The following is a 27,878-nucleotide window of genomic DNA, read 5'->3' as shown; positions in this document are numbered from 1 at the left end:
GGTGGACAGCTCGGTGGGGCTCAGTACGTTCTCAGTGTCGTGCGTCCGCCCTGCCTCCCAGCTCCGCACACGTCTGTCCCCCCACAGAAGGCCTGTGCCCATCTGGCACTCACTGCCCGTTGCCTCGGCACCCCCCAGTTCGTTTTCTGTCTCTATGGTTCCACCTGATCCAGACATTTCCTAGAAATAAAATCATACAATATGTGGCCCTTTCCTTCTGACTTTTTTTTGTTGTTTTTAATGTGTATTTATGTTGAGAAGAGAGAGAGAAGAAAGGGGAGGAATCTTAGGCAGGCTCTGCTCTGTCAGCACAGAGCCTGATGCGGGGCTCGAACTCACAAACTGCAAGATCGTGACCTGAGCAGAAATCAAGAGTCTGCCACTTAACCAACTGAGCCATCCAGGCGCCCCCCGCCCTCCACCCGACTTCTTCACTGAGCACAGTGTTTGAGATTTACCAGTGTTGTGGCATGAATTCCTTTTTAGGGCCGAACAGTACCGCGTGCGTTGTGGGCATACGCATTGTGTCTATCCGCTCGTCTGTTGCTGGACACTCGGGTTTCCCCCTTTGTGGCCGTTGTGACTGATGTTGTTTTTCATGCGCAAGTTTTGGTGTAGATACACGTTTTCAAGTCTTTCGAATTCCGCCAGGGAGTGGGACCCTGGGTCATCTGTTAATTCTCTGGTTAACTGTTCGAGGAACCAACTCTCAGCTTTTAGCTGGAGGCTCCTTATCTTGACCAGAGCGCCCTTTCGCCACGTCTCAGCCCACGGCTTCTGGAGCCACTCGGAGCTGAACAAAAACCTTCCCCTTTGGGGTGTGGGGCCCGTTAACAATTTCACCTTCAAGAGGGTTCCCGCAGCTTGGACGTGGTGAGCGAGGTCAGGGTCGGGGAGGGGTTGTAAGCTGCAGAGCCCGGCCGCCCCCTCCGAGCGGGTGGGCTGGGCCCAAGTGGGGGACCAAGGGAAGGGGTGACGGTGGGGGGGCTTGAAGGGAGAGAGGGCCGAGCACTTGCCAAGGTTAATGGGGAGGGTGCCTGCTGTGACTGGGGGCTGGGGGCTCTGTGGGGGTGTGATCGTCCCCCAGGTAGGTGTCAGGATGTGGGGAGGGCGTGGGGCCTGCAGGGCAGGGGCAGAGGGAAGGCAGCAGAGGTGGAAGTTCTAGGGGCGAGGAGGACTCAGTTTCCAGAGGAGGAGACACCCGGAGCGTGGGCTGCCTTAGGGGGTTGTAGGACCCTCCCTCTCGGTTGTCAGACGGAGGTCACATGGCATGTGGGGAGGAGGGGGGGCTGCTGGCTCCGCTCTCTTTACCCCCCACCCCCTGACGCCAGGCCCAGCAGCATCGGCTGCCTTCAAGTTCACTGCCAGATGACCCCCTGGGCATGTTGAGAGCACGTGTGAGGGGCGTCTGGATGTCGGTAAGACACCTGAGGGCCCCTCCTCTGTGGACGGGGCGGGGGAACAGCCTCTTGGTGGCCGGTGTGCACCCCGGGTCTGACGCTGGCCTTTGCCCCGCTGTCCCCCACACACGTGTCACCCCGTTCCCGCGAGGAGAGCCCGCATCCTGAGACGAAGGTTCTAGGTGTGGCTCTTGCCGCCCAGAGAGGAGAAGCCGGACGCCCTCCGGATAGCAGGGCAACACAACACTCCTCTTGTCTGCCCTCAGTCTGGCCTCAGAGACACGGCCAACGCCGCTAGGGAGGCTCCTGAAAACCACTTCAAAGTCCCCCGGCTTCGGGTGGGAGCCCCGAGCAGCCCTACCTGTTGTGAGGCCTCAGGAGAAGGGGGGCAGGATGAGGGACGGCACACAGCCTTTGTCTCAAACCTGCTGGACTGGCAACCGGGGCCCTGGGGCTCCGGCTGTACCCTTCAGGCCTGGCAGGGCGTTGCCGTGGGAACCCGGGGTGTCTCCCTGAGCCCGAGGCGTGCATTGGGGTGGGGTGGCCTCGACCCCTCTTGGCACCGGCTTTGTCTTCAGCTGCCGGTCCCCGTGTGTTCAGAAAGTGCCTTCTCCTCCTCTGTGTGCTTGGGAGGTCCTCCCAGGCCAGGTGAACAGTCCTCCGGGCCCCCATCCACCATCGGTAGGGGTTGAGGCCAGTCAGTCCGGGCCTGCCACTTGCTGCCCAGGGGACCTCGGCTGGGCTTGCTGGTCAGCCTCTTTGCTCCTCCGTGTCCTCATCTGTGGAGGGCCAGCAGGGGTGTCCCTCGCAGGCTGTGACAAAGACTGAAGGGGTAGTACTGGGCAAGACGTTAGAAGGCAGAGGTGGGGCCCCATGTGTGCACGGACCACTCACTCCGTGAGGGTGTTTCTCCTGCGTCCACCCCAGAGGCCAGCGGCACTGAGGACCTCCATCCGCCTCTGGAGCCCTGTCTCCCCCCACCCTACGTGTCCGTCTGTCCCGGGCGGACCAGTGTGCCCTCAAGGTCAAGCTCACCGGGAACCTCCGGATGCGGTGTTTTTTGGAGACAGGGTCTGTGCAGATGTGACCAGGTAAGCTTTGAGAGGAGGTCACCGTGGCTCGGAGTGGGCCCTCGCCCAACGACCGGCGAGGGGACTCTGGACACAGACCCACATGGGGAGGAGGCCCCAGGCCGACCAGGCGGAGATCGGTGAGGTGCACCTGCCGGCCAAGGAGTGGCTCGGCCCCCCGGCCGCTGGGAGAGACTCCCACAGAGCCTCCCTGTGCAACCAGCCCATGACACCTCGACCTCAGACTTCTGGCCTCCAGACCGAGGATAAGTGCGGTGTAAGCTGCGTAGCCTGTGGCACCCAGGACACTGACGCACCCTGCTGCCAATGACATGCCAGGCCTTGCCTCTTGTTCGCTTCGTGTGCCAAGAAGTTGTTTCGTCTCCAACTGCGCGACGACTGCCGTCCCTCCGTGGACACCCACCTCCCCGCCGCCTCCCGGGGGCGCCCTGGCACCAAGTCTCGCAAACGCGGCTCTGTCCCGTGTCCCCGACAGGCCCCCGGCTCCTTGAAGGCCGTGGCGTGACTTCTCCCCGCAGCGTCTGGGCCCGCCACAAGGGACGTGATCGTAGAGGACGGTGAACCTCTCCAGCAAAGCCAGAGGGGTGGACAGGCCCGGACCCCCATGGAGACCCGTGAGGCTCTCGCGTTGCCGATGGCTTTGCAGGAAACACGGCCGGTGAGCGTCCCGCAGCCGTGGCACCTTCTGGCCATCTGTTCTGTCTCTCTCCTGCTGTGTCTCGGGGACAGCGAGGCGACTCGTGTTTGCCAAGGAAAGCAGCGGAAATGGCACTGGCCGGATCTGGGGGCGCCGCGACCCTGGCTTGAAGCTGTCGTTCACAGCCGCGGAAGAAATGCCTGCGGCACAGTCTGGGGAGAGCCCCCTGCAAGCTCCGTGCCTTCTGGAATAAAAAGGGGCTTTTGAACGATAAACCCGATGGATGTGCGTGCAGGGAAATAAAAAGATACAGGGAAGTATAGAGAGGAAAGTAAAAGTTACCAGATATCAGCAACCTGAGATTCCTAGGACCTCACATCCCTCAAAAGTGTCAGGGTCGTTGGGGCGCCTGGGGGGCTCAGTCGGCTGAGTGTCCGACTTGGGCTCAGGTCATGATCTCACAGTTCATGGGTTCGAGCCCCGCGTCGGGCTCTGTGCTGACAGCTTGGAGCCTGGAGCCTGCTTCGGATTCTGTGTCTCCCTCTCTCTCTGTCCCTCCCCTGTTCATGCTCTCTCTCTCAATAATAAATAAACTTTAAAAAACATAAAAAAAAAAAAGTGTCAGGGTCGTCCAAAGCAAGGGGAGTCAGAGAAGCTGTCCCAGCCCAGAGGAGCTAAGGAGACGTGACAGCTAACTGTCGTGTGGGGTCCTGGATGGGGGCCTGGACGGGGGCCTGGACGGGGTCCTAGACCAGGAAAAGGGCAGGAGGTGAAACTAAGGAACTCATGTAATAGAGTCAGTAATAGGGGAAACTGAGTGCCGAGTGTATGGGAACTCTGTACTGTCTCCTCAGTTTTGCTGTAAATCTAAAACCGTTCTAAAATAAAAATCCAGGGGTGCCCAGGAGCGTCTGGCTCGGTTTCAGCTCAGGTCATGATCTCACGGTTCGTGGGTTTGAGTCCCATGTCGGGCTCTGAGCTGACAGTGCAGAAGCCAGCTTGGGATGGGATATTCTCTCTCTCTCTCTCTCTCTCTCTGTCTCTCTCTCTCTCCCTCTCCCCGCCCCCCCCCGCCCCTCCTCTAGGCACTCTCTCCCTGTCTCTCTCAAAATAAATAAATAAACTTTAAAAGTAAAATAGGGGCACCTGAGTGGCTTAGTCAGTTGAGCGTCCGACTTGGGCTCAGATCATGATCTCGCGGTTTGTGGGTTCAAGCCCCACGTCGGGCTCTGTGCTGACAGCTCAGAGCCTGGTACCTGCTTCTGATTCTGTGTCTCCCTCTCTCTCTGCCCCTCCCCTGCTCATGCTCTGTCTCTCTCAAAAAATAAACATTGAAGAAAATTAAAAGGACAACAAAATAAAAATTGGTTTAAAACAAATTCAGCGGCTCAGGTAGAACCACTGTCAACATCACAGATACTTTGCTCTCCTTCCCGATAGATCTCTGGGCTCATGTACAATAGCTTCTTTTGGTCTGCGTGAGAAAGTAACTAATTTTTACCCCAGCATCCTGCTGTCAGATCTGCCCCGCTGTCACCGCTGTGGTTTAGCAGGCCGCGCCCTGTGGTTGGGACAGCCCATTTGGTTTCCACGGGCCCCATGTATGGGCAGTCAGGTGCCTGTGGCGGCCTAGGAATCCAGCCCAGACGACATACGTTCAAGGCAAGGCCATTGTCTCCCAGAACCTGGGGTGTCCAGGAGGATCCCTGGTCTGAGAGAAGCTGACCGTGAGATCCACATAAGGCGCACGTTTTGTTTACCAGCACATGCGACGTTAGTTAATAGTTAATGCTATATTCTGGCCACGTTCCCGCTCCGTCCCTGAGTGGAGATGTCTGTTCTTGGAACGTGGCTCCCTGTTCGTGGGCATTCCTCAGTGCGGTGCCCTCCTGGCTGCCCGCGGGTGGGTGGTTTAAGATGAAAAGGATGTTTTCGTAACACGTGCCACCAGAGAGTAAGCAAACGATACCCAGTATCTTGTATTATTATTGTGGGCATATGGAAAGGGAGGGAGGGAAGGAAGGAAGGGAAGAGAAGGGAGGGAGGGAGGAAAGAAAGAAGGAGAGAGGAAAGCTAGAAAGGGAAACAGAGAAGAAGACCTCACCAAAAAAATAGCTTCGATGGGATGCTGTTTGTGCACATGTGTCTTGGGGTTGAGAGGTGAGACTGGAAATCATCCTTCTTCCCTGCCCCTCCCTCCCTGTGTTCCCCCCCCCCCCCACGAATGTTTATCTGGCAGCTTCTGAGTGCCAGCAGCTGGTGCAGCAGGGTCAAGACCTGCAGGTTCTCAGTCCTCAGGGGCTCACGGAGGGAGAGATGTAAACCGCAAAAAATCAGGTTATGCCACTTCTGGGTGGGGAAAGTAGGGCGGTGGCAGAGCATAGGTGGGGGACTTGGAGGTCCCCTGTGATGAGAGACATTCAGCTGAGGCCTGGATGGCCGAGGAAGCACCCCCGCCCCCAGCCAACAAGGAGGGCGGTGCTCTAGGCAGAAGACAAGGTGTGCAAAGGCCCTGGGTCAGGAAGAGGGAGCGGGGTGGCAGGTGGAGGGTGATGGGGACACGGAGGACCACCAGATGGGGTAAGAGGTGTGTGTTTTATTCTGGAAGCCCCTGGGGGCCCTCAGGGAGTGGCATGATGAGGGGGGCATTGTAGTGGGAGGGGGACCCCAGACTGCTACAGGTCCAGCCCACATTCCAGGGAGGGGAATAGATGCTCCTCTTGGGGGGGACCGACCTGCATGTGGGGTTGGGAAGAAAGGACAGCGCTCTGCCACAACGTGCTTTGCCACTTTCTTTTGCCTTACTTTACTCCTCCTGACTGTTCTGGCCCCCGGCCCTTTGCACGGGAGCGGCAGGCATGTCTGGCCACTGACTCCGGTCCATTTGTGCTCCGTTGAAGCTGTAGCCAGAATGAGCCCTCGCCTCGTGGGCTCTCCACCCCGAGGTGATGCCAGTATCATTTCCACTGTCGACTTCGGCCCTGCTGGGTTTTCGCGGGGACTGGACGGAGCAGTGACAGCACTCTGTGCCCAGCTTTCTGAGCAGCGGTGCCTTCGCTGGGGTGAACTGGGCTCCCCTCCAGGGGCGATGCCCATTTTCTCAGGATCTCAGGTTTGCTGTGGTCGTCAGAGGGAGCACCCGGGAGCACTGTGACCTCGGGAGCAGTTACGTTTTCTTGTGTGGACAGGTTTTGTGACTCGGGGTCCCTCCCAGAGTGGCTTGTGGCTCCCAAGGGCCCGAGGAAAACAGGCCCAGTGTGCAGAAGCCTCGATGCCTCTGTTCCCCGTGGTTTTAGGCTTTGTGCCTCCGTGGGGACTGTGCTGGGGCCACAGCGACAAGGTGGCCTCCAGATTGTGTCATTTGACCTGCCCTCTCAGTGGTCCCGGCTTCCTGGAAACAAGCGGGGCAGGGCTCCCCGCCATGGCTCCTGCCCCTTGGCGGGGGAGGCCCGTCAGGCGTGGGCTGCGAGAGGGTGGGAGAGGGTCCTTGCCTGGCAGGGGCTCACTGGCCTGCACAGATGGCCCTGTGCCCCATGGGGGTGTGCTCGTTGGGGGCACAGGTACAGGGACCCAGAATCTGAGCTGAGCCAGAGGGATATGAACTTTGCTGGGTTTTTCTCAGGGTCCCATAGCACATTTGAGGCAGGGCCTGGGAGGCAGGTGAAAACCCCCTGGGTGGGGGTGCTTGCACCTGTCAGGGTGCCGGGAAGGCCGATGGTCCCACCCCACAACCACCCTGGGGAGAGCCCCTGGGGCCAGCCCTTGGGTGACTCCCCTGATTCTGGGCTTAGAACGGCCTAACCAAAACATCCCATCCCTTTCCCGTCTCGCAAAATCCTAAGTAGCTGGTTTCATGGTTGGCTGACCCTTGTCGGTGAGGTGCAGCCCTGTCTTGTACGTGTCTTTGTAAAGCAGCATTTGCCGAGCGTCCGCCGTGTGCTGGGCACGTAGGGATGAATAGGGTGCAGCTCAGCACAGAAAACCCTTCAACGTGGCGTGGACCAAGGCCGTACCTGGACGGCAGCATCCTGGACGCCGTGGGGTCTGGGCTGGGCTGCGGGCGGGTGGGATCGGAGTGGGGGCTCCCGGAGTCTGAGACGGGTGCAGAGGTGGTAGAAGGGGGCTCAGTGGCCCCACGTGTCTGGAGCAGAACGTGCGAGGCGGGGGACCCAGGTGGCGGTGGCCCCGGGATGTCCTGCTGAGTGGTTGGGGGTCCGCGGGGTTCTTTCGAGCAAGACAGACTCAACAGGAGCTGTGCTTTGGGAAGCCGGGTGTGGAGGGAGAGGAATGGGGGGCCCGGAAGGCAGGGGTCAAGGCGGCGGTCGCGGTGGGGGCGGGGCGTGGGGCTGGCTTCGGCCGGCCGTGCCCGGGTGGGGCTGGCGGGGACCCGGACCCCGAGTGACCCCGACCCTCCTTGTGTCCACAGATGGCATCCACAGTGTCGTCGCGCTCTGCACCCTGCGGGTCACCATCATCACGGACGATATGCTGACCAACAGCATCACCGTCCGCCTGGAGAACATGTCGCAGGAGAAGTTCCTCTCCCCGCTGCTGTCCCTCTTCGTGGAGGGCGTGGCCACGGTGCTGTCTACCACCAAGGACGACGTCTTCGTCTTCAACATCCAGAACGACACGGACGTCAGCTCCAACATCCTGAACGTGACCTTCTCGGCCTTGCTCCCCGGCGGCGTCCGGGACAAGTTCTTCCCGTCGGAGGACCTGCAGGAGCAGATCTACCTGAACCGCACGCTGCTGACGGCCGTGTCCGCCCAGCGCGTGCTGCCCTTCGACGACAACATCTGCCTGCGGGAGCCCTGCGAGAACTACATGAAATGCGTGTCCGTGCTCAAGTTCGACAGCTCGGCGCCCTTCATCAGCTCCACCACCGTGCTCTTCCGGCCCATCCACCCCATCAACGGGCTGCGCTGCCGCTGCCCGCCCGGCTTCACGGGCGACTCCTGCGAGACGGAGATCGACCTGTGCTACTCCAGCCCCTGCGGCACCCACGGCCGCTGTCGCAGCCGCGAGGGCGGTTACACCTGCGAGTGTCTGCAGGATTTCACAGGTACGTGTCGCTCCCCGGGCCCCGGGCGGGGTTGCACGCGGGGGGGCCCTCGCCGGCTCCCTCGGTCCACTCCCCTGCCCGGCGCCAGTCCGTGGCCTTGGCGGTGACGCCGGGAGCCGCACGTCCTTAGCCGGCGGGCGGGCGGGAGGCAGGCTTCCTGACGAGCCCTCCCAGGTCCCTGTTGACCGCGTGTGACTGGAGTCGCCCTCTTTCCGAGAGCGATGACGGCGTGAGGGCCACCTGAAAACCCACGTGCCGGAGATGACACGCGCTTCCTTAGGCGGCTTCAGGTTGGAGGCACTTCATTCCGGGCTTCGGGTTTAATTGGCTACTGTAAACAGTGTGACTGGGATGGAGATCATGAGCCGCTGATCACACGGGTCTGGAGAGCCGGTGTTGGTGTTTCTCGCCCGGTGGTCGCCGTAGAGGTTACGTCTCCTCCGCCTTGAACGCACACTTGCCCTGAGACGTCCTGACTCGTCGCGAAGACGAATTGCTCCCCAGGCAGCCGGCGGTGGGTGTTTAGAAATAGGTAGTCCGAGCAGCACGATGCGCACGTCCTGGCCTTGGCCTTCGATCGCGTGTTGCCTAAGATCATGGCCCATTTGAAAAACAAGTTTCCGGTGGCCTGAGAGCGGTCTGGCGTTTTGGGGAAGCCGTCTAGGATTAGGTGGGACCTCATTCATACCGGACGTAGCTTCGCGATTCCAGTATGGACTGTGGCCCCGGTTATCCTGTTTAGTATAAACAGCCGAAAAATCATTATCTGCTTGTGTGGGACGTGGCACCGTTTATGGAGCTTAGCACAGGGGTTTACGGCATTAGCCGGTGTGTGTTAAGCAGGAAGAGTAAACCCGGGGTGGGGGGCACAGTGGGAGGAAGACGGCCGTGCCTGGCTCTCTGAGTCAGAAGAGGAGGAAACGCGCCAGAGGGAGGCCGTTTGGCAGCCTGAGGAGGTGGGGGTTTACCGCGTCTGAGCCCCAGCCTGGTTATGATCCGGAGTACAGCGTGGCAAGAAAGGCACCTGACCGCCTGCCCTGTGTCCTCCCCTCCTCCCCATGCCTCTTTGTGGCTGGCTGGCTGTCCGTCTGTTTTGTGAGGCTCCAGAAGGGTCTGCCCCGCTGGCTCGGCGTGTTAACCCTGGATTCCTGGCTACACTGGGGCTTGGTGGTGGGCCTGGACGGGAGGCTCAGGAGACCCCTGCCCCCGCAGTTCCTGCCTACGTTGTCGGGGCTCTGGCTGTGCCCACAGGCCTGGACCAGGCTCCCCTCTCCCCCACTCCTCCCTGCCCTGGGTTGTAGTGGGCACTCACCACACGGTCCCGGTGCGCCCCGACCTCTCCTTCCCTGATCACCGTGACCAGCTGGGCTCTCAGCTTCTCCTGAAGCGGCTGACCAGATGTGCCAGTGCTGGTGACGGGGAGGCCTCCCCCGTGAGCTGCTGTCCCCTCCCCCCTCCCTTGCCTGTGGCCTAGACGGGGAGTGCTTCCTCCCATGACTTCAAGTGGTGATGCTGTGGCTCTTGACCCTGGGAAAGGGCTGGTGTGCTCTAGGGACTCAGCTGGCGTTCAATTACTCCCTTGCCCCCCGAGTATTAATGGAGTGCCTACTGTGTGCCCGGCCACTGCACACATCAGACCTGCCCCTGCCCAGTCGGGTGGGGCACCTTGGGTTGTCTGCGTGACTGGCCCTTTCACTGATCAAGACACGTGGCAGTGGGGGCCTGGCAGGGGACAGTCCCTCAGGCACCCTCTGCGCTCTGATCGAGGCCTAGGATGGGGTCTAAGGTGAGTGGGGAGACCAGCTTCGCCTCGGGGGCCACAGCAGCAGGCCTGGGTTCCAGAAGTCCCGGACGTAAGCCCAGGGCCATGTCTGGGCTGGGTAAACCGTGGCTGCTAGGGACCCGTGGATTCTCTCTGAAGAGGGATCGACCTGCTACATGGAAGGGACTTCCAACGTTCTTAGATTTCGTTTTCATCACGGGAGTCATTGCTAGAGAAATAATGACCGGAAACGGCCCCGCGTGTCAGAAGATCCGCTGAGAGGCCGTGATTGGCGTGGGACCCATCTGAGTGTCTCTGGCCCTGAAGTCATCATCTGTGTTTCCCTCGGAGATAAGACAGGCCCAGACTGATTGTTTGGACTCAGTCCCCCTTCCTCCGTCTCTCCCTTTCTCCCTTTGAAGCCCCCCTCCTCTTGCGGGAGGTAATTGCGTTCATTTGCTGGTGCTGAAGGCTGCCTTGTCGTCGAGGGGGTTTTGTTACTTGCTCCTGGGTAAGCCGAGCCCAGGCCGCCGTGGGGAAGTTGGAAGCAGCCCAAGGCCCCTGGAGGACCCCGGCTTCCTGTGCTGCCGATGGACAGGAGACGGGCTGGGTGAAGGAAGGTGTCAGTTAATCTGAGGCGAAGCTCCCTGAATTTGGTGCTGGAGAAAACACCCCCAGCAGCAATCCTGTGTTTTCTTAAATCCATGCTGGCCTGAGAGAAGGACCGAGGCCCCAGCGATGGAGGGCTGTGCGCTGGGGCGGTAGTCGGGGTCCGCAAGTGACCCCACTCTGAGAGCAGCAGGACATTATGGCTGAAGGCGTCATGGTCGCCGTCCTGATTTCCTCTAGAACTCGGCAGACGTCTGTTCTCGGCCCCTCGGTGTCTTGGGTCGTAAACAGCGGGGTGTGGTTTTGGCTAAACCCCCCCAAAGGTCGCCGTCCCCTTCTTCCTAATCCTCGCTTCTGCACCTGTTGCCTGCTGCCACCACCTCCCTCAGAATCCGCCTCAGCGCCGTCCCCTGCTCTGGAAGGTTCTGGAAGGTTTCCCAACTTCCTCGGTGCTGTGTTTATGTGTTGGTCGCTCTGCTCTCACCTTGGGTGTGATCCCCTCATTACCCTGCCTCTCAGGACAACGGTAACTTAGGGCTAATATTCACTAGCCTTCGGTGCGCTGTGCTGTTCTAGATGATTCCACATGTGTTACCCCAGTCCCCACATCAGCAACATGGCCCCGTCTGTAAGCGGAGAGACGAGGTGCAGAGCAGCACAGTATCTGGCCCGGCCGTTCTAACTGGGGTGATTCTGCCCCCGGGGACAGCAGGGGGTGGGATCGGGGGGGTGGAGGCCACACGTGCTGCCCACATGCTCCGAGGACGGCCCCACACAGACAGCAGTCCCGCCAGCGTGTCTGCGGGAGCGCAGAGCCACCGACTGCGTGATGAGTGCAGGTTCCCCCAGGTCTTCCTGGATGTCACCTCCCTGCCTCCACACGTGTCCCCTCCTCTCGTCCCCATTCCCTGCGTCCGCCCCCTGCTCGGCACTGGATGGCCACAGCACGGGGCACACAGAAGGTGCTCAGTAAGTGCTCATGCACACACGATGGGGTCAGGGGTTCACTGGCCTGGCCTGTTCCTCCCTGTAGCCAGAGGAGGCGTCCTGGAGGCTCCTTCTGTACGGTGCTCGGTGCTCCAAGCAGTGCCTTTGCTGCTATTGTCACTGCGCTGGAGGGGACTCGGGGGGATGGGGTGGCGCTAAGGTATTTATGACTCTGTCCCGCTGGTGTGAGAGCTGGCCCAGCTCCAGTTCTCACAGCACAGCTATGTGCTAACGCGGGCTGGCAGGCCTCCCCCTCCTCCCATACATGCATCTTCTCGTCACGGAGAACGAGGTGATTTATCATCACAGATGAACGTCTGCCCACGGGGTGCATTCCTGAGAAGGCAGCGACTTTGATAGCCCGGGGGGCAGGGAGAAGGCTTTCCTCCGCACTCTGCCTGTCAGAGGGGAGGCCTGGCTGTGGCCCGGGACCTAGACCGTCAGGGTGCGCCCCCACCTTGGCCGCCCTGGCTGTCTTCTTCGTAGGGTCCTGTTTGTTCTCGAGCGTACGATTTGTTTTACTGGACCCTGCATCGAAATGGTTCTCCTCAGCATCGAAATAGGTGCTCCTTAGCAGAGATGTAGTCTGGGAATCACTGGGTCAGTAGCCACTTAGGAGTCTCGGTGATGCTGGGTTTAAGCTTTGTGCTAACTACCCCTGGGTGGAATGTCCCGTTTGTGCTGTGTGAGAGCCTTCCAGGGAACCTGACTGCCCCCCGTGGTGGCCTCCCTTGGACTGGGGGTCCTGACTGTCCCCCAAGGTAGTCTCTCCTGGGCTGGGGTCCTGACTGCCCCCCATGGTGGCCTCCTCAGGGATGGGGCCCCTGACTGTCCCCTGTGGTGGCCTTCCCTGTGCCTCCCCTGCTGGGGGTCCCGACTGTCTCCCGTGGTAGCCTCCCCTGGACTGGGGACCCTGTCCCCTGTGGGGAACTCTCCAGGATGAGGACATCTGCCTAAGCTCAAGGCCAGAGAAACCTCTGGTATACAAACCGAATCATCTTTTCTGTTCATGGAAAATATTTAAAATCACTTCTGGCACTTCTTGGATTCTGTTAAAAAAATGCACATTACCCCCAACTGCACGTTTTATCTTGAATTCTCCTGTCAGAGTCATGGTATTTCCGTCATCACGGGATGCACGAACGTGCTGCACAGTCCCAAGCAGAAACCCCGCGCCTCCGCGTGAAACTCTGTGTTCTCAGCTCCACGGCCATCTGTGAGGGGAGGGGCGTCCACACCGTGCGGGAGAGGAGGTTTACCAGCTCCTGCCGCGGTTCACGGGATTGGAGGTCCCCTTGGAAGAATCGTCAGCAAGGCGAGTTTCGTCCTTAAACCAGGAAGTTCGTCATCATCATTCAAAGTGAAAGTCATTGGGGTGCCTGGGTGGCTCAGTCTGTTAGGCAACCGGCTTCGGCTCAGGTCACGATCTCCTGGTCAGTGAGTTTGAGCCCCGCGTCGGGCTCTGAGCTGACGGCTCGGAGCCTGGAGCCTGCGTCGGATTCTGTGTCTCCCTCTCTCTCTGCCCGTCCCCACTCACGTTCTGTCGCTGTCTCTCTCAAAAAGAAATACACATTGAGAAAAAAAAGAATACATGTTCTTTGTGGACATTGACGGGTCCCAAGGAACTGCCCCACGTCTCCAGTGCCACGCAGGAAGTGGAATTTGAACCATCTGGGGGCCGAGCTGCTATTTGTATGGACGACGGAGGTTTCTGTTAGCATTCTGGCTGAGTTTGGACACGCTGCTGTTTGAGAACTGGCTTGGTTTTCCTCTGAGCTGATTCGGTGGTGAGAACACCGCTTCCCAGCCTCGGGGTTTGCAGCTGCCGGGTTCACCTTCCGCCAGCAGGTTCTTCCCCAAGGTCACAGGACTGTGCCCAGACCCTCAGCCCTCCCCCCTCCTTCCCTCCCTCCCTCCCCCTGTGGTGGCACGGCCAGCCCACTCACCACTCTGCCTGGGCCGGGGGGCCCTATGCCTCTGTCTCCAAGGGGTACAGGGCCCCCGCCTGTCCCCACCTGCACGTCTTCTCTCTAGGAGACCTCCCCACACCTACCCTCACCCCTACCCTCAGATATCCTGGGTCATTAGAACCAGATCCTAGTCCTGTGTCTGAGACGTCATCTTGGGGCTCATTCTTGAGACATTGTAGACAGAGGCAGCTGCAGGCCCAGAAGGGCACACGGCGGGGGGGCCCTGGGTGGCCCCACCGTGGGGACTGTGACTTCTCAGCCTGTGCTCAGGCCCCGGGGCAGTGTGAAGTCTGTGTCCCATCAGGACTGGCTGGGGGCCGGACTGTGCGGGTCAAGACCCTCAGCCAGGCTCTGCCTCATTCTGGAGCCTGGACACCTCCTGAGCCGCCACCGGTGTTCTAAGCCCACATCCCTGGCCTGTCCCCTGGCTCGGAGGGACCGTGACTTTGCTCCAGGGGGTTGGAAGTGCCCTGTTGAAGGGGCCAAGGTGGTGTCCCGGGCACTCAGGCCCCGGTGGTCGGCTCAGCTGACCCTGCCTGGTCACCACGTGCGGGCAGGTGTCCAGGGCCCTCTGGTTGGCCTCCCACCAGCTTTGGCAGCCGAGACCTGTGATGTTTACTCGCGCTGTGTTCATTTAGTGCCTGCTGGGTCCTCAGCCGCTGCCAGCCAGGGGCACCACAGCGGGCTCGTGCTGGGGGGCGCAGCTCCTGGTCCACTGAGGCTCAGGGAGATGCGGAAAGATTTAAGGGCTGCGGCTTTCTGTGGGCGACTGTCCCCAGGAAGAGATGGCTCCGGAATCTGGCCGGTCTCCTTTGGCGTGATGAGGGTTGGGTCAGTGTCCTGGGGCTTACCTGGGGTCTAAAATAACCCTGGCAAGGCCCTTCCGTGTCTCCTGCAGCTCCTGGTGGCCTCAGGTGGCCCTGGGCTTGTGGCCACACCGCTCCCATCTCTGCTTCCGTCCTCGCACAGCCGGCCCCTGTCGCGTGAGGACAGATGTGACGGCAGGGGGCTCACCCGGGTGATACGGGTCGGGTCTCACATCCCAGGACCCTTAATTCCATGGCATCTTTGGCCTATGAACCGATGCCCACAGCTTCTGGAAGTCGGAACCTGCACGTGTCTTTTCGGGGCCCCTGGTTAGCTGACTTGAGGGTTGGTTATTTTCTGTGCCCTTCACCCTCTGATGGGCGTGAGGAGTGGGAAGGTGGGGAGAGCACCCCTTTCCTAAAAGGAGGGGTCCTCGGGTGTGGCTCGGGGCTGGCACTTGGCTGGGCCGCCTTTCCATCCCGGGGAGTTTAGAACCCACACTGATTATTCCGGTTAGCCGGGTTTCAACCCTCAAACATGTCGGTGACTCCGGTAAGAAGAACCAAAGAGGTGGGTAAGCCAGAATCGTTTTCCTTTCCTGCTGGAATGCGTTTTTTATTTATATTCAAAAAAAAAAAAGAATGGGTGTGTCTGGAGTTCTGGGAAATTGCTTCAAAGACAATAATGAAGTCATTCGAGAAGGCTCAGAGGAGGCCCAACCTGGGCAAGGTCTGGGCTTCCGGCTTCCCCTCCCTCCCGGCGGGGGGGGGGGGGGGGTCGGAGAGGGTGGGCGGCAGGTGTCTGGGCAGCAGAGGCCTTTTCTGGCAGCCTTGCCCCATGGAGGGGGAGGCTCCAGGGCAGATCCAGGGCAGAGCCAGTCACCGGGAGGTGAGAAAGTCAAACAAGGAGTGTGGGGGAGGGGGGATCCTAGTCCCAAGAAGCGAGTTAACAACCGGGAAATCACAGTACCAGCCTGCCAGGTGCTCAGCTCAGAGCTTTGCAGAATTAGCACATTTCACCTTGATGCTAGCCTCCTAGGTGCTAGGGGTTGCTCCAGGGCAAGACACAGAAATCCTGCCGTTGGGGAGGGATTTGCAGCGGGGGAAACTGAGGCACCGGCCGGGGGCTTGCTCAGGAAGCCTCTGTCCCGGGACAGCGGTGTTGCTCCTGAGGGGGGTGTTTGGTAGAAGGGGCCGCCGAGGCCCTGGGTGGGTGGAAGGATGAATGGGCATGTTTTCCCAGTGTTTAACCATTTCTGACGGAGACCCTCAAGTGTCCCCTGTCCCTTGTCTCCCGTCTCTGTGCTTCCCCCGAGGAACCACGCTGCTGGATCGTGTCTTGTTTGTTAAGATTTACCTTTGCAAAGTAACCTGACACCCACGGTGGGGACTGAGGTTCTGTGTCCTTGTGTCTGAGGACCTGACTCTGAAGCCGTCCCGTGTTGGTGACGGTGGGGCCTACACTCTCTCCGGACGCTCTGTCCTCCGTGCGCCTTATCGATCTTTAATTCTGCCTAAACTTCAAGCTCCAAAGTGTCTTTTGTGCTTCAGACCTGACTTCTTCCCTCGCTGACTTTGAAAATACTGGTTTTTCTAGTTCAAAGCCCTTGGCTGTTTCTGAGGACGAGGAGGGAGCGAACTGTCCCTTTATTTACTGAGCAGCTTAAGTCATCAAATTTGTACGTGCCCTTCCCCTCCTGTCCAGGAGGGTCCGAGGGTCTCTGTCTGGCCGTGCCCCCCTCTCCCAGCTGGCTGGGGCTCCGTCACCTCTCTGGTCTCCGCCCGGAGCAGCCACGGGGCAAGTTCTGAAGCTTGGTCTTGGAGGTGCCGATTCACATCAGCCTCGCCCTGGTTCCAGCCCCGAACCTCCTCGCCCCTCCTGCCACGACTGTCACACAGCTTCCACCCCACACACACACTAGATACACATCACACCCCAGAGACATACCTACACAACACACACATCTCACACATGCACACACATACCCCACCTCGACGCCACCTGCTTGCCTGCCTGCTCTCTGTGCAGTGACACCGAGGTGCCCGGCTACCCCTTCCTCTTGCACAGACATCCTGCCCGACCGTGACGTCCCGGTGGCCAGGACCAGGGCTCTCCCGTCCCTCTGCTTGGGCCCCTTCTGGAGCCTAGTGGTCGCGCTGCCCCTCTGGCCACGATCCCCAGTCGTTCCGGCAAAGCCCAGTTCACGGGCTCCCGGACCCAGGCGTCCTCTCTTTCCTCCATTCTCCTTATCTTTAAGGAACTTGCTTGTTACATACAAAAAATGATATGTTTTATACACGGTGCTGGGCCTCCGTTTCTTCATCTGTAAGATGGTGACTAGAACGGTCCCCATGTGGGACGCCTGGGTGGCTCAGTCGGTTGAGAGTCTGACTTTCGGCCCGGGTCACGATCTCGAAGTTCGTGTGTTCGAGCCCCGCGTCGGGCTCTGTGCTGACAGCTCAGCCTGGAGCCTGCTTCCGATTCTGTGCCTCCCTCCCTCTCTGTCTGCCTCTCCCTGCTTGTGCTCTGTCTCTCTCTCTCTCTTAAAAATAAACCTTAAAAAAACGAAGAAAAAAAAAAAAGCGGAGTCCCCATGTCTGGGGATTAGAGTAGCAGCGATGGCCGGGCCTCACTGTCCTCCGTAACCCCGTGTTCCCCGCAGTCACCTTGCAGGCGAGCCCTTGGCTCCAGCCCTTGCCCGCTGGGGCCTCTCCTGGGGATTCAGCCACAGACTGAGTGAGGGTCTGTGGCTCAACACTGCAGGCCGGGGGCGGGCAGGCAGTGTCCCCTCGCTCTCAGCCCCGAAGCTGGTGTAGGACAGGCATCCGGTCACGGGCATGTGCGTGAGGGGGCTGGAGGGGCCTCGGCGCTGGGGAGCTTCTGTTTCGTTGTTAAGGGGAGTCCTTCCCCAAATTTCTGCTTGGGGTTCTGCACCGGGGCCAAGACCAGGAGGCCGAGCCCTGTGTTCCTCACCTGCGGGGGGCTTGTGGTTTACTGTATGCATTATTGAGTGCGGCTATCGGTTTGCCCAGGTGAACCCGATCCTTGGCGTGGGGGTGGGGCTGGCACTCGTCACGGTGGCAGGGGGTGGTGGGGGTGCATGGCAGGAGAGGGGAGATTCTCCTCAGAGTCGGAATGACCCAGAGCGAGCATCTGACCCTGAGCAGGATGTCAGGATGTGAGAAGCCCGAACTTGACTTGAATGAGGACTCCCAGGAAAGGAACGATAAAGTTAATTCTGGACAGGAAGTGTGTCTGAGAACATGTGGGTTTCATTTTAATAGTGTTTCTAATGAGAACTGTATCAGATGGTAAAGATATGGGGCTCACTAAGGCTGATCCGAGTTAGTTACCTAAAGTAAGATCATTTTTATTTATTACTTCATTTCATTTCATTTCATTTCATTTCATTTCATTTCATTTCATCTTAGAGCATGCAGGTGGAGGAGAGGGGCAGAGGGGGAGAGGGTTAGAGAGAGAGAGAGAGAGAGAGAGAATCCTAACCAGGCTCCAACCTCAGTGCAGAGCTCATGACCCTTGAACTCGTGACCCTGCGATCATGACCGCAGCCAAAATTAGGAACCAGAGGCTCAGGCGCCTGGTGGCTCAGTTGGCTGAACGTCCAACTCTTGATTTCAGCTCAGAAAATGATCGCACAGTTCGTGAGCTGGAGCCCCACGTCAGGCTCTCACTGACAGCGCAGAGCCTGCTTGGGATTCTCTCTCCCTCTCTCTCTGCCCCTCCCCTGCTCATGCTCTCTCTTTCTCTCTCTCTCTCTCAAAATAAGTAAATAAAACTCAGAAAATAGATTCAAAAAAACAAAACTGATTTTATCACGTCTCTTCCAAGTTCGTGCTCGGTGATGTCAAGGTGGTAGCCTGAGATTGACCGAGGGGGTGTGCACACCGTGGAAATGGGAAATGGGCAGGTCGGGGCTCCCCTCACCCGGGCCGGCTCTCAGGATTCGCCAGCACCCCACTGCATAGGACCTACATTTAAGAGAAAGTGTTAGTAGATTCTTACAGTGTAGACAGATGAGCTGCGGTGGCTGCTGTGGGAAGTGCCCGTAGGAGACCCGGGCTTGGCCTGAATGAAGGTGCCAGAACCCAGACAGAAGGAGCTTCCCAGGCTCACCTCGCCCGTCTGAACACCCAACACTCCCGAGTCCTCACTGGCCTCTTCTCCAGAACGCGCGTTTAACTATAAAAGTAATTCTTCATTCATTACATCAGCATTTTCCCAACACCGTTTGAATCAAATACACGAATTAGTAGCTTTTATAATTCCGTGCAGGCATTAATCATTGGCTTGGACCCGGGAAATCCTGGCATTTTACGATTTCATTTTCCGAGCATTTGTCTCATCCCTGCCGCGCGCTGGGCGTGCATCGGGCGCCCCCTCTGCGCCTGGCACCCTCTGCGTGCCGGACGTGCTCAGACTTGGCTCCAGAGACCTTGTCCCGCCCTGGAGCCTGGGGACACAGATGCTAACGAGCAGCCCCGCAGCCGCTGCCAGCCTGGAGCCAGAAGCTTCTGGGCCTTTTAGCGTCTGTCATGGGTGCCCTGGACCTGGTCAGGCAAATGGGTGCAGCTTGCTGGGACGGGACTGCAACCGGGCACAGGGAAGCCGCCCCCGGAGGCCAGGCCCACAGGAAGGGGGCCACCACCAGGTTATCATTGGTGACCACCTGCATCACCTGTCGTGTCCCCGACAGCCCTGGGAGGAGGGGGGCCACGCGGCCGGAGTGTGGGGCGCGCGCGAGCAGGGCGTTCGTGGGGGCAGAGGTGTGGCTGAGGGCCGGGCCTCGGGGCGGAGTGGCGTCTTTGTGGAGCCGTGCGTTGCCGCTAAGCCAGCGCCTGGCAAGGGGAGCGTTCTGAAAAGCTCTCTCTGGAGTTACGTGGAGCACAGGCGGGTTCGCAAGTCAGTGGGCGGCTGGCCTGGGTTCAGGGCGTCTGTGGCGAGGTGGCTGTGGTTGTGTGGATGGAGGCTGCACCTCTGGGGTGCAGGTGGCAGTGGAGGTGAGGGATGGGACTCCCTGAAGTGACGGGGGGGAGGGTGGCGGGCGGGCACTGATGGAGATGAGGGGGGGCACTGATGGAGGTGAGGGGGGCACTGATGGAGGGGAGGGGGAGGGGCACTGATGGAGGGGAGGGGGAGGGGCACTGATGGAGATGGGGGGCGGGCACTGATGGAGATGAGGGGGAGGGGCACTGATGGAGATGAGGGGGGCACTGATGGAGATGAGGCGGGGCACTTATGGAGGTGAGGGGGAGGGGCACTGATGGAGGTGACGGGGGAGGGGCACTGATGGAGATGAGGGGGAGGGGCACTGATGGAGGTGACTGGGGGGGGCACTGATGGAGATGAGGGGGAGGGGCACTGATGGAGGTGAGGGGGAGGGGCACTGATGGAGGTGAGGGGCAGGGGCGGGGTGTCTCTGGGCCCTGGGCTTGCCTCCCGTTCAGATGGTGGGGGCCCCTCCACCAGGGAAGAGGAAGACGGGGTTTGAGGTGTGGGCTCTGTGGGGCGGTGGTTGGGTTGGTTGGTCGGGCCCAGAGGAGCGGGCCGAGGCATGGCTGTGGAGGTGGGGAGCCCCCTCGCTGGCCTTCGGACAAGGCTGGGGAAGAACGCCCCTGAGCGCAGAGGAACCAGAGCCGAATGTCACTCAGAAGCCGGCGAGGCGGCCTCATAGGTCAGATGCTGCGTCACCTCCGGGCGCTGGTTGCCGAGGCCAAAATTTACCACGACCCTAATTTTAGGACAAACACAGAAGGCTGCTGTGGTGGGTTAAGTAGTGTCCCCCCAAATTCATGTCCAGAGCCTCAGAAATGCATCCTCATTTCAAAATCGGGTCTTTCCGGATGTATTAGTTAAGGCTCTCAGGATGAAACCATCCCAGATTTGGGGCCCCCCGACATCTGGTGACTGGTGTCCTTGTAAGAGAAAGGAGGGGATTTGGGACACGGGACATATGTGCATGTGAAGGCAGAGACTGGAGGGGACGTGGCCACAAGCCCGGGAGCGCTGGAGTGGGGAAGGCAGAAGGCCCTGGAAGGATTGGGACCCTCCGAGGAAACCCCTCCTGCCCACACCTCAGTTCTGGCTTCCAGAACCACGAGAGAATAAGTTTCTGTTGTTTTAAGCCATGCAATTTGTTGTCATTTCTTCCACCAGCCTTAAGAAACCAGTATTTATTGGAAATGAAAAAAAAAACTTTACGGTTAAACCAAAACAAACGGCTCCATGGAAACAGCTTCATTCGCAACTTATATTAAAAAAAAATAGCACGATCTTGAAGAAAAACAGGGATGACCCCCCCATGGGACCACCAGGTGATCTGAGTGCTCAAGTCCCCGTGTGGCCGTGGGCGGGACGGGCCCCGTCACGCCAGCCGTCCTTCTGTTCCTCCTGGGGAAGGAAGTTTCCCTGCAGCTCTGGAAAACTGGTCTGTAAGCAGGAAAACCGGGAGCCAGAGTCAAGGTCACATCTTCGGGGACCGCAGAGCTCTCGGGCTGGGCGCGCGGCCTCCTGTCTCTGGGCCGCGGAGGCAGGCCTGGGGAGGACATCTGCAGGCCGGCGTGCAGGCAAGGGCTGGGCTGGGGGCCTCGGAAGGCTGGCGGGGGCGGGGGGACGCAGGAACACCTGGACCCGAGCCCGCGACGCTGGTTCTGGAACGCCTTGGGGCGGAGCGCTGTGGGAAGGGCCTAGTGGGGCCTCCCTTTGTTTGCTGTCACGGTTTGGGGAGCACTCCCCCGCCCTGTCCCCTCGCTGCGGCTCCGTTCCAGAATACTCTGTACTTGGCCACCGACATGCCAAGCTGGAACTCGGGGAGCAAACACTCCCACATGTCATACACGTTTTTCAAGCAGAGATTAGAGAGTTTGAAGTGTGCGGAGGACAAACACACGTTAAGCTAAGCATTGAAAAGGAAGGCAGGGAATTTAAGAAGCCCGCGGGCTGTTCACCTGGAGGAGGCCGGGAGCACTGGGTCGCGAGTGTGAGGGGGTGAGTGTGGGTGGGGGAGGGTGTGAGTGCACAGGCGTATGTGTGAGGGCACGTGTGTGCACAGCTGTATAAATCAGCACACCTGTGAGTGTGTGTGTGTGTGTGTGTGTGTGTGCACTAACATAAGCCGCATGGTGGCCGAGCCCAGCGCTGTGGCGGGCGGGGCACCCTGGTAGCCCCCCAGCCAGCTGGGGCCAGCAGTTTCCATGGAGGGTGGAGCTCGAGGGGGTCCAGGTGGGTCCGTGGGCTCCTGTCCTTTTCCTCTTACTTCTGAGCGGGTGCGAACCAAGCCTCTCTGCCAACGCGACCCTGGGTCAGCCCCTGCCCGGGAGAACAGGTGGGTGGGCTGGCCGGGGCTTCTGGCCTGGCCCTGGGGGTCACTGGCCTGCTGGCCCCTTCACGGTCCTGGACTTTAGTTAGGAAGTCTGCGATTTCAAGCCACCCCGCCCCCCGTTTTCGATGGGGCTCAGCCTGGAGCAAATCGTACTTTTTAGGCGTTGCGACTGGGGCTACGTGGGGGAGGGGGAGGGAAAGCCCAGAGTGTTTGGGAGCACCACTGGTTTGCGATGGTGACCATAGGTCAGTTTGGCCTGTGCCTCAAAAGTGAGCTTCTTGGAAGCACCCCCTCGGGTGGCTGAAAGGGTTTTCTTACGCTGGTCAGCGATCGCGCTCTAGAATCCTCACCGTCAGAGCTCGGCCTCCAGGAACACTCTGAGTCCCCACGATCTGCGTTCTCAGGAGCTGCGCCTGGGGGTCGGGGGCGCAGGACGGGCCGGAGAGGAGCAACAGAGTCCTCTGCTGACTGTGTCCCCACCTCCGGAGACGGCCAGCTCTGGGCCAGGGCACCAGACCCTCCAGCTACTCACAGGGTGTGGGCTGCCCCAGCAAGGGCGGCTTCCTGGCTTGGGGGGGTCCGGGTGCAGAGTCTGGTGTGAGCCATTAACACCCACTCTCAACAGCACCTCATTTTCCTTGTTCAAGATTGATGAGATCCTAACATCACCCTGCAGTCCGTTCACATTCTCAGCGATCTCGCACGTGCCTGCTGTGGGCTGACTCGTGTCCCCCCCCGCCCAGACTCGCGGGTGGAAGCCCTGACCCCCAGCCACACAGGATTAGCGTCCTCGCGAGAAGAGACACCAGAGAGCTTGCTCTGCACGCACGTGAGCACAGTGGGCACCCGGGGACGGGCTCTCACCAGGTGCTGGGGTGGCCGGCACCTTGACCGTGGACTTACAGCCTCTAGAACCCTGAGCAATGAATGTCTGTTGTTTGAAGCCACACGGTCTGCGGGTATTTTGTCAGTCAGCCTGGTTGGCTAAGGCGACGCCTGGGGATCCCAGTGACTCCTGGGCTCCAGGAAGCTGCTGTCGCTTGAAGGCCACTGTCCCCGCACCACGGCCCCTCCTATTAGACGTCTCTGGAGTTGTGTGATTCACATCCCTTCGTACTGGTCTTGTACTAATCTAAGAGCACGGGCATCACTAAGGGAAAATGGATGGATATGACTGTTTGCAAATACGACGTCTCTGTGGCTGCAAGTATGTAAACCTCAAGCCAGGAGGGAGCGGCCACAGAAATGACAGAGGAGAGTTGATTTCCTTCGTTTATGAGGAGCTGATAGGAAAACATGCACAGGAATTACCAGGTGGCTCCAGGGACAGCAAATGCACATTGTCAATAAAATGCACAGAGATCCTGGGGGCGCCTGGGTGGCTCAGTCGGTTGAGCATCCGACTTTGGCTCAGGTCATGATCTCGCGATCTGTGGGTTCGAGTCCCGCGTCGGGCTCTGTGCGAACAGCTCGGAGCCTGGAGCCTGCTTCGGATTCTGCGTCTCCCTCTCTCTCTGTCCCTCCCCCACTCTCACTCTGTCTCTCTCTCAAAAATAAATAAACATTACAAAACCCCAGCACAGATGTATATTGAAAGTGATTTGCAATAGAAGAAGCTATAAGCTACCTACATGCCATCAATAATAGAGTAAGGAACGTTAGTGACTGAAGCTTTGATGGGTCCTCTAGTGGAATTCTGTGCAGCCAGTAACAAGGGGCGGAAGCAGGTGCACTGACAGGAAAGGACTCCGAAGAAAGTGATTCGTTCCTGAGGGCGTGCAGGAGACCGCTGAGGGCTTTTACTGCCCTGACGTGTTTTTGTACAGTGATGGGGGGGAGGGGGGCAGGGGTGCAGATGTGAATGTCATACGTTCATTTTGAAAGGTGTTCATGTAGTGGCACGTGGGTAACTCAGTCAGTTAAGCATCTGACTGTTGATACTGGTCCAGGTCATGAGCCGAGGTCTGTGAGATCAATGCCCACATCAGGCTCTGCGCTCACAGCACAGAGCCTGCTTGGGTTCTCTCTCCCCCTCCCTGTCTCTGCCTCTCCCCTGCTTGCATGCACGTGCTCTCTTTGAAAAATAAATAAACAAACATTTCTTTGAAAAGGCGCTCATTTAAAGTCAGTAACCGGTGGGGGCGTCTGGGTGGCTCAGTCGGTTACGCGTCCCACTCTTGATCTCAGCTCAGGTCTTGATCTCAGGGTTGTGAGTTCAAGCCCCGTGGTGGGCTCCGTGGTGGGCATGGGGCCTACTTAAAACATAAATGAAATGAAATGAAAATCAGTAACTGGCCAAGAACATTGGCGGGAGCTGGGGAGTGAGTGCCTGCTCTTTAGAAGCTCCAGTCCGTTCACAGGTCTTGGCGGGGTGCTGGCGGCTCCCCTGTGTGTGGCAGAGGCAGGCTGGGCCGCGGGGTTGGGCCGCCCTCCCCGTCCCTGGAGCGAGCATCAATCGTGCCGGCAGACCGCTGCCGGCTGCCAGCTCGGGGTCCACCCCAGCCTCCCAGAGCGTGTCCCCCCTGTTGGCGAGTGCGGGGTCCCTCCCTGCCGGCGGGGTCTGACAGGCCTCTGGAGCAGAGGCAGTCTCTCTGGGGAAGCCTCCGGGACCCTGCTGTCACCACGGCGGGATGTGGGGACACCGGGGCGCCTGCCCTTGGCGAGCTCCAGGCTGGCGAGGGGGCCAGGCGGGATTACAGACACACCGGGGTCCAGCGTTGGCCACGCTCTCGGGGCAGTGCGAGGGGGCGCGTGGGGCGGGAGGCCTCCCGAGGTGGTGGCCCTGGGCCCAGCGTGCTCCCTGCGTGCAGCCTGGTCGCCCCCTCTGTTCTGACTGTGCAGCCGTTGCAACAGGCACGGTTGTGGGAGGGGACCTGGGGCCCCCCCTTATTCTCATCATGTCTGGATGATTCTCGCAGAAGAGAAGGCCCTGCTGGGCTAGCGGGGTGTAGCGTTCACCCCTGCACGTTCCTCTGTCCCCCGAGCGCGGGGACCCCGGCAGGGCTGGGGCAGGGATGGGACCTCTGTGGAGGAGCCCCCTGGGGTGTTTCCGGGGAACTGTCCCGGGATCGCCCCCCCCGGGAGCGGGGTGCCACCATGCGGGACGACTGCGACGCGGTCCTCGGAAGGCCCCGGGCCCTGCAGTGTCTACGCGCTGCACGGAGACGGCCGCCCGCGGGTTGGGTTCCGGGGCCGCAGGGTGACCTCTCCCCGCCCGTCTCGTCCCGCAGGAGAGCACTGTGAGGTGAACTCGCGCTCCGGCCGCTGCGCCAACGGCGTGTGCAAGAACGGGGGCACGTGCGTAAACCTGCTCATCGGCGGCTTCCACTGCGTGTGCCCCCCCGGCGAGTTCGAGCGGCCCTACTGCGAGGTGACCACCAGGAGCTTCCCGCCCCGGTCCTTCGTCACCTTCCGAGGCCTGAGACAGCGTTTCCACTTCACCGTCTCCCTCGCGTGAGTGCGTCCCGAGCGCCCCGCGGGAGAGCGCCTGGTGCTGCAGCAGCCGTCTCCAGGGGACAGCGGGGCGGCGTCCGGGGGCCTTTTGGTCACAAGGGCAGAATTGGGGGCCCTTAGGGTCGCCTCCTGGTGGGGACGTGGCACCTGTGCCCTTGGAGCAGACATCTGCTCCCTGCCGGCTGCCCTTTGAAGACGGGCTCCTCTCTGGGGGGTCCTGTCCCCCCCCCCCCCCCCGCCCACCACCAGGCGAGGGGTGCAGTGCAGCCGACAGGCCCTGGGGGGCGCTGGTGGGAGCTGCCGCCCAGAAGAGTCGGCTGTGAGGCCTGGTCTTTGTGGTGAGTGGCCAGGCATGTGCCACCGTGGCTCCAGCCCAGTGGAGCCCGGTGCAGCCGGGAGTGTGGGCTGGCTGCTTCGGGGGAAAGACCGTGAGCACAGTGGGCACAGGGCAGGCCAGGCCTGTGGACAGGAGCTGGGAGCCGGCCTGTGCCGTCTCGAGGGCCGCACGGTGCGTTTCCAGCGGTGAGCGTGGTTGGGGCCGGTGCCCTCAGTTTGCTTCAGCTCATGCTTGTTGAGCACCTGTTATGCCAGAGATGCTCTGGGTAACGGGTGACTCAGAAAGACTTTAGACACATCCTTAGGGATCTTCAAGTCCAGTGGGAGGGACTCTAGAAATGCATGCTGGGAAAGGCTCCCCGATCATGTGGAGATCCCGGGCAAAGCCAGCTCTGGAGGGCTGGGACGCTGGACATGTGGTTCAGGCTCCCCGACCTCTCCCCCGGGAGCCCCTCTCTTCAGAGCTGCCTGAGGCTCAGGGCCCACCTTGGCCTCTGCCCCCGCCTCTCACCCTGTCGCATCCTACGAGCCCCTTGAGCCCTCGTCCTCCTGTCCCCTGTTTGGCCGCTTGGCTTCTCCCTTCCCCGGCCCCAGCACCTTGGCCTCATCCTCTCTCCCTGGTGAGCTGCTGTGATGGCACTGGATTCGTCAGCTTGGCCAGAGTCAGCCTGAGTCCCGTTGGGCCTGCCCCCTGCCACACGGGGCTTGAGTTATCAGTGGGTTTTCTGCACTGTGGCTGGGACCTTCTCCCCCTAAACTGGTTCTCCACCCAAGCTCATTGGTCGGGGGTGGGAACTCAGGCCCGACTTCCTGATCCTGATTTTTGTCCTGATTTCAGCTTGTTTATCATGCTGAAGTCTCCAGGGTGGGTACCCTCCCTCTTTGAAACCTTTAAATCACTGCGCAGGGTCCCTGGCTGCCACTCCCTGCTCTCAAGCTCCCGGAGAGCCACGCCTGTCACCACCGTGCTCTGGGGAGGCAGGACATGGGGCTCGGCTTGGCCCTCCAGGCCTGGATGGCTGTTTTCCTTTGACTATAAAGGCGGTTTCGAGGCTTGGGTCACTTGGAGTCCCATAGTTTTGAGGCTGTTGCCTGTTTTATTTGGGCCATGGTTCCACCACATTCTGTAGAAAGGCTGATGAGGGTCCCTCCCTGGGGCGTGGCCTGAGGGCTTGGGGGCGCAGAGGAAGTGTCTGGGGCAGCTGGCCCTCAACGCCGACTGCCGAGCTGGGCCCTGGGTGCCGGGCCCTGGATCCTGGCTCTCTGCCCGCTCGGGATGCCAGGTCTCTGTCCTCAGCCCGTAAGACCTGCACCCAGAAGTCCCACCATGGGGGCACAGCCTTCCAAACTGGGGCTCTGCCGTGGGGTCCCCAGCCACTCTGTGCCCTGTGTGGCTTGATGTTTAAAACATCATGCTCCTGTGGGCGTCCGCCCTCCCGATCAAAGGCATTTTGGGTCTCCTAGCACGTGTTATCCCTGGCCTGTGACGCGCGGGGGTTGGGAGCCTGTGACTTTGACGACCGCGCAGCCATGGCCCTCAGTCACGTGCTGTGCCGCGACCACCGGCAGCGAGTGAGCAGCAGGGAGCAGGTTCCTGTCGGAGGCCGAGCTGAAAGGGGACCAGAAATGCCGGTGCCGGAGGCGAGCAAGCCCGGAAACCGACAGAGGAAGTTTGTTGGCTCCAGACTCAGGGAGAATCTGAGAAATGAAGCATTTGATTAACGTCCGGGTAACGTAATGTGATTGATGTCCTCTTGCTTGTCAGATTTGGTGTCTTTAGCTGATTCCGTTTGCCAGCAATTTATGGGCAGTTTGCCGTACGCGTGGCCACGGCCAGGGCGTCAGGGCGCCGCTGAATCAGTGAGGAGTTTTTTAGGGAATGGCTTCGGAAGCAAAAATCCCGAGAAGTCCTCCCAGAACTTGAGCAGAAAAGCAGCTACGCTCTGGGGGCCGTGCTTCGGGGGTGGACACCCCGTGGGAAAGGTGGAGTGGGGCGCCTTCCTCCTCGTCCTCCACCCCCTGCCCCCATCCTGTGTTCTTGGCCTCTTCCCCAGCCCCTCGCCGCATCTCCGTCTCTGTTTCTGGTCTTTCCTCCTTGTCTTGCCCTGTCCAGACCTTCCCCTTGGCCCTGGGTCTCTTGTTAGGGCTCTGTGTCCAGCGGGAGACCTCTGGGTGCCAGCTCGGGGCGGCGGGGGGCATGCAGGGCCGTTGGACACGAACACCTCGTACCGACTCCCACCTTGGTCCAAGGAGAAACCCACGGCAGAGGCGCCTGCCCGGCAAGGATTAGGCGTGACCCAGGAGTCTCCGTCTTGTCCGTAATCCGTGCCCTTCTTCTGCCTGTTTCCCCGCAGACCCAAAGCATCCCCTTCGCTGTGCGGGGGTTTTCTCTACCGTGTCATTGGATCTTGCTGATGTTGTA

The 27,878-nt window shown here is 60.0% G+C and overlaps 1 protein-coding gene across 3 annotated transcripts in view; it reads left to right on the top strand.

The window, feature by feature from the left end:
• The window catches only part of CELSR1 (cadherin EGF LAG seven-pass G-type receptor 1), a 134,591-nt gene that overhangs the window by 44,622 nt on the left and 62,091 nt on the right, over window positions 1-27,878 (top strand). For 2 of the 3 annotated variants that reach the window (XM_027070428.2, XM_053199527.1), the window contains exons 2-3: window positions 7,555-8,193; window positions 24,898-25,120. In XM_027070428.2, coding sequence (XP_026926229.2) covers window positions 7,555-8,193; window positions 24,898-25,120 — 862 coding nt within the window. The remainder of the gene's footprint in view (window positions 1-7,554; window positions 8,194-24,897; window positions 25,121-27,878) is intronic. The other variant, XM_053199528.1, reaches the window with a different exon arrangement.

Source organism: Acinonyx jubatus, chromosome B4 (assembly GCF_027475565.1).
Source record: "Acinonyx jubatus isolate Ajub_Pintada_27869175 chromosome B4, VMU_Ajub_asm_v1.0, whole genome shotgun sequence".
Lineage (NCBI taxonomy): Eukaryota > Metazoa > Chordata > Mammalia > Carnivora > Felidae > Acinonyx > Acinonyx jubatus.
Note: the sequence above shows the minus strand (reverse complement) of the source record. Positions and strands in the feature narration are given on the sequence as shown.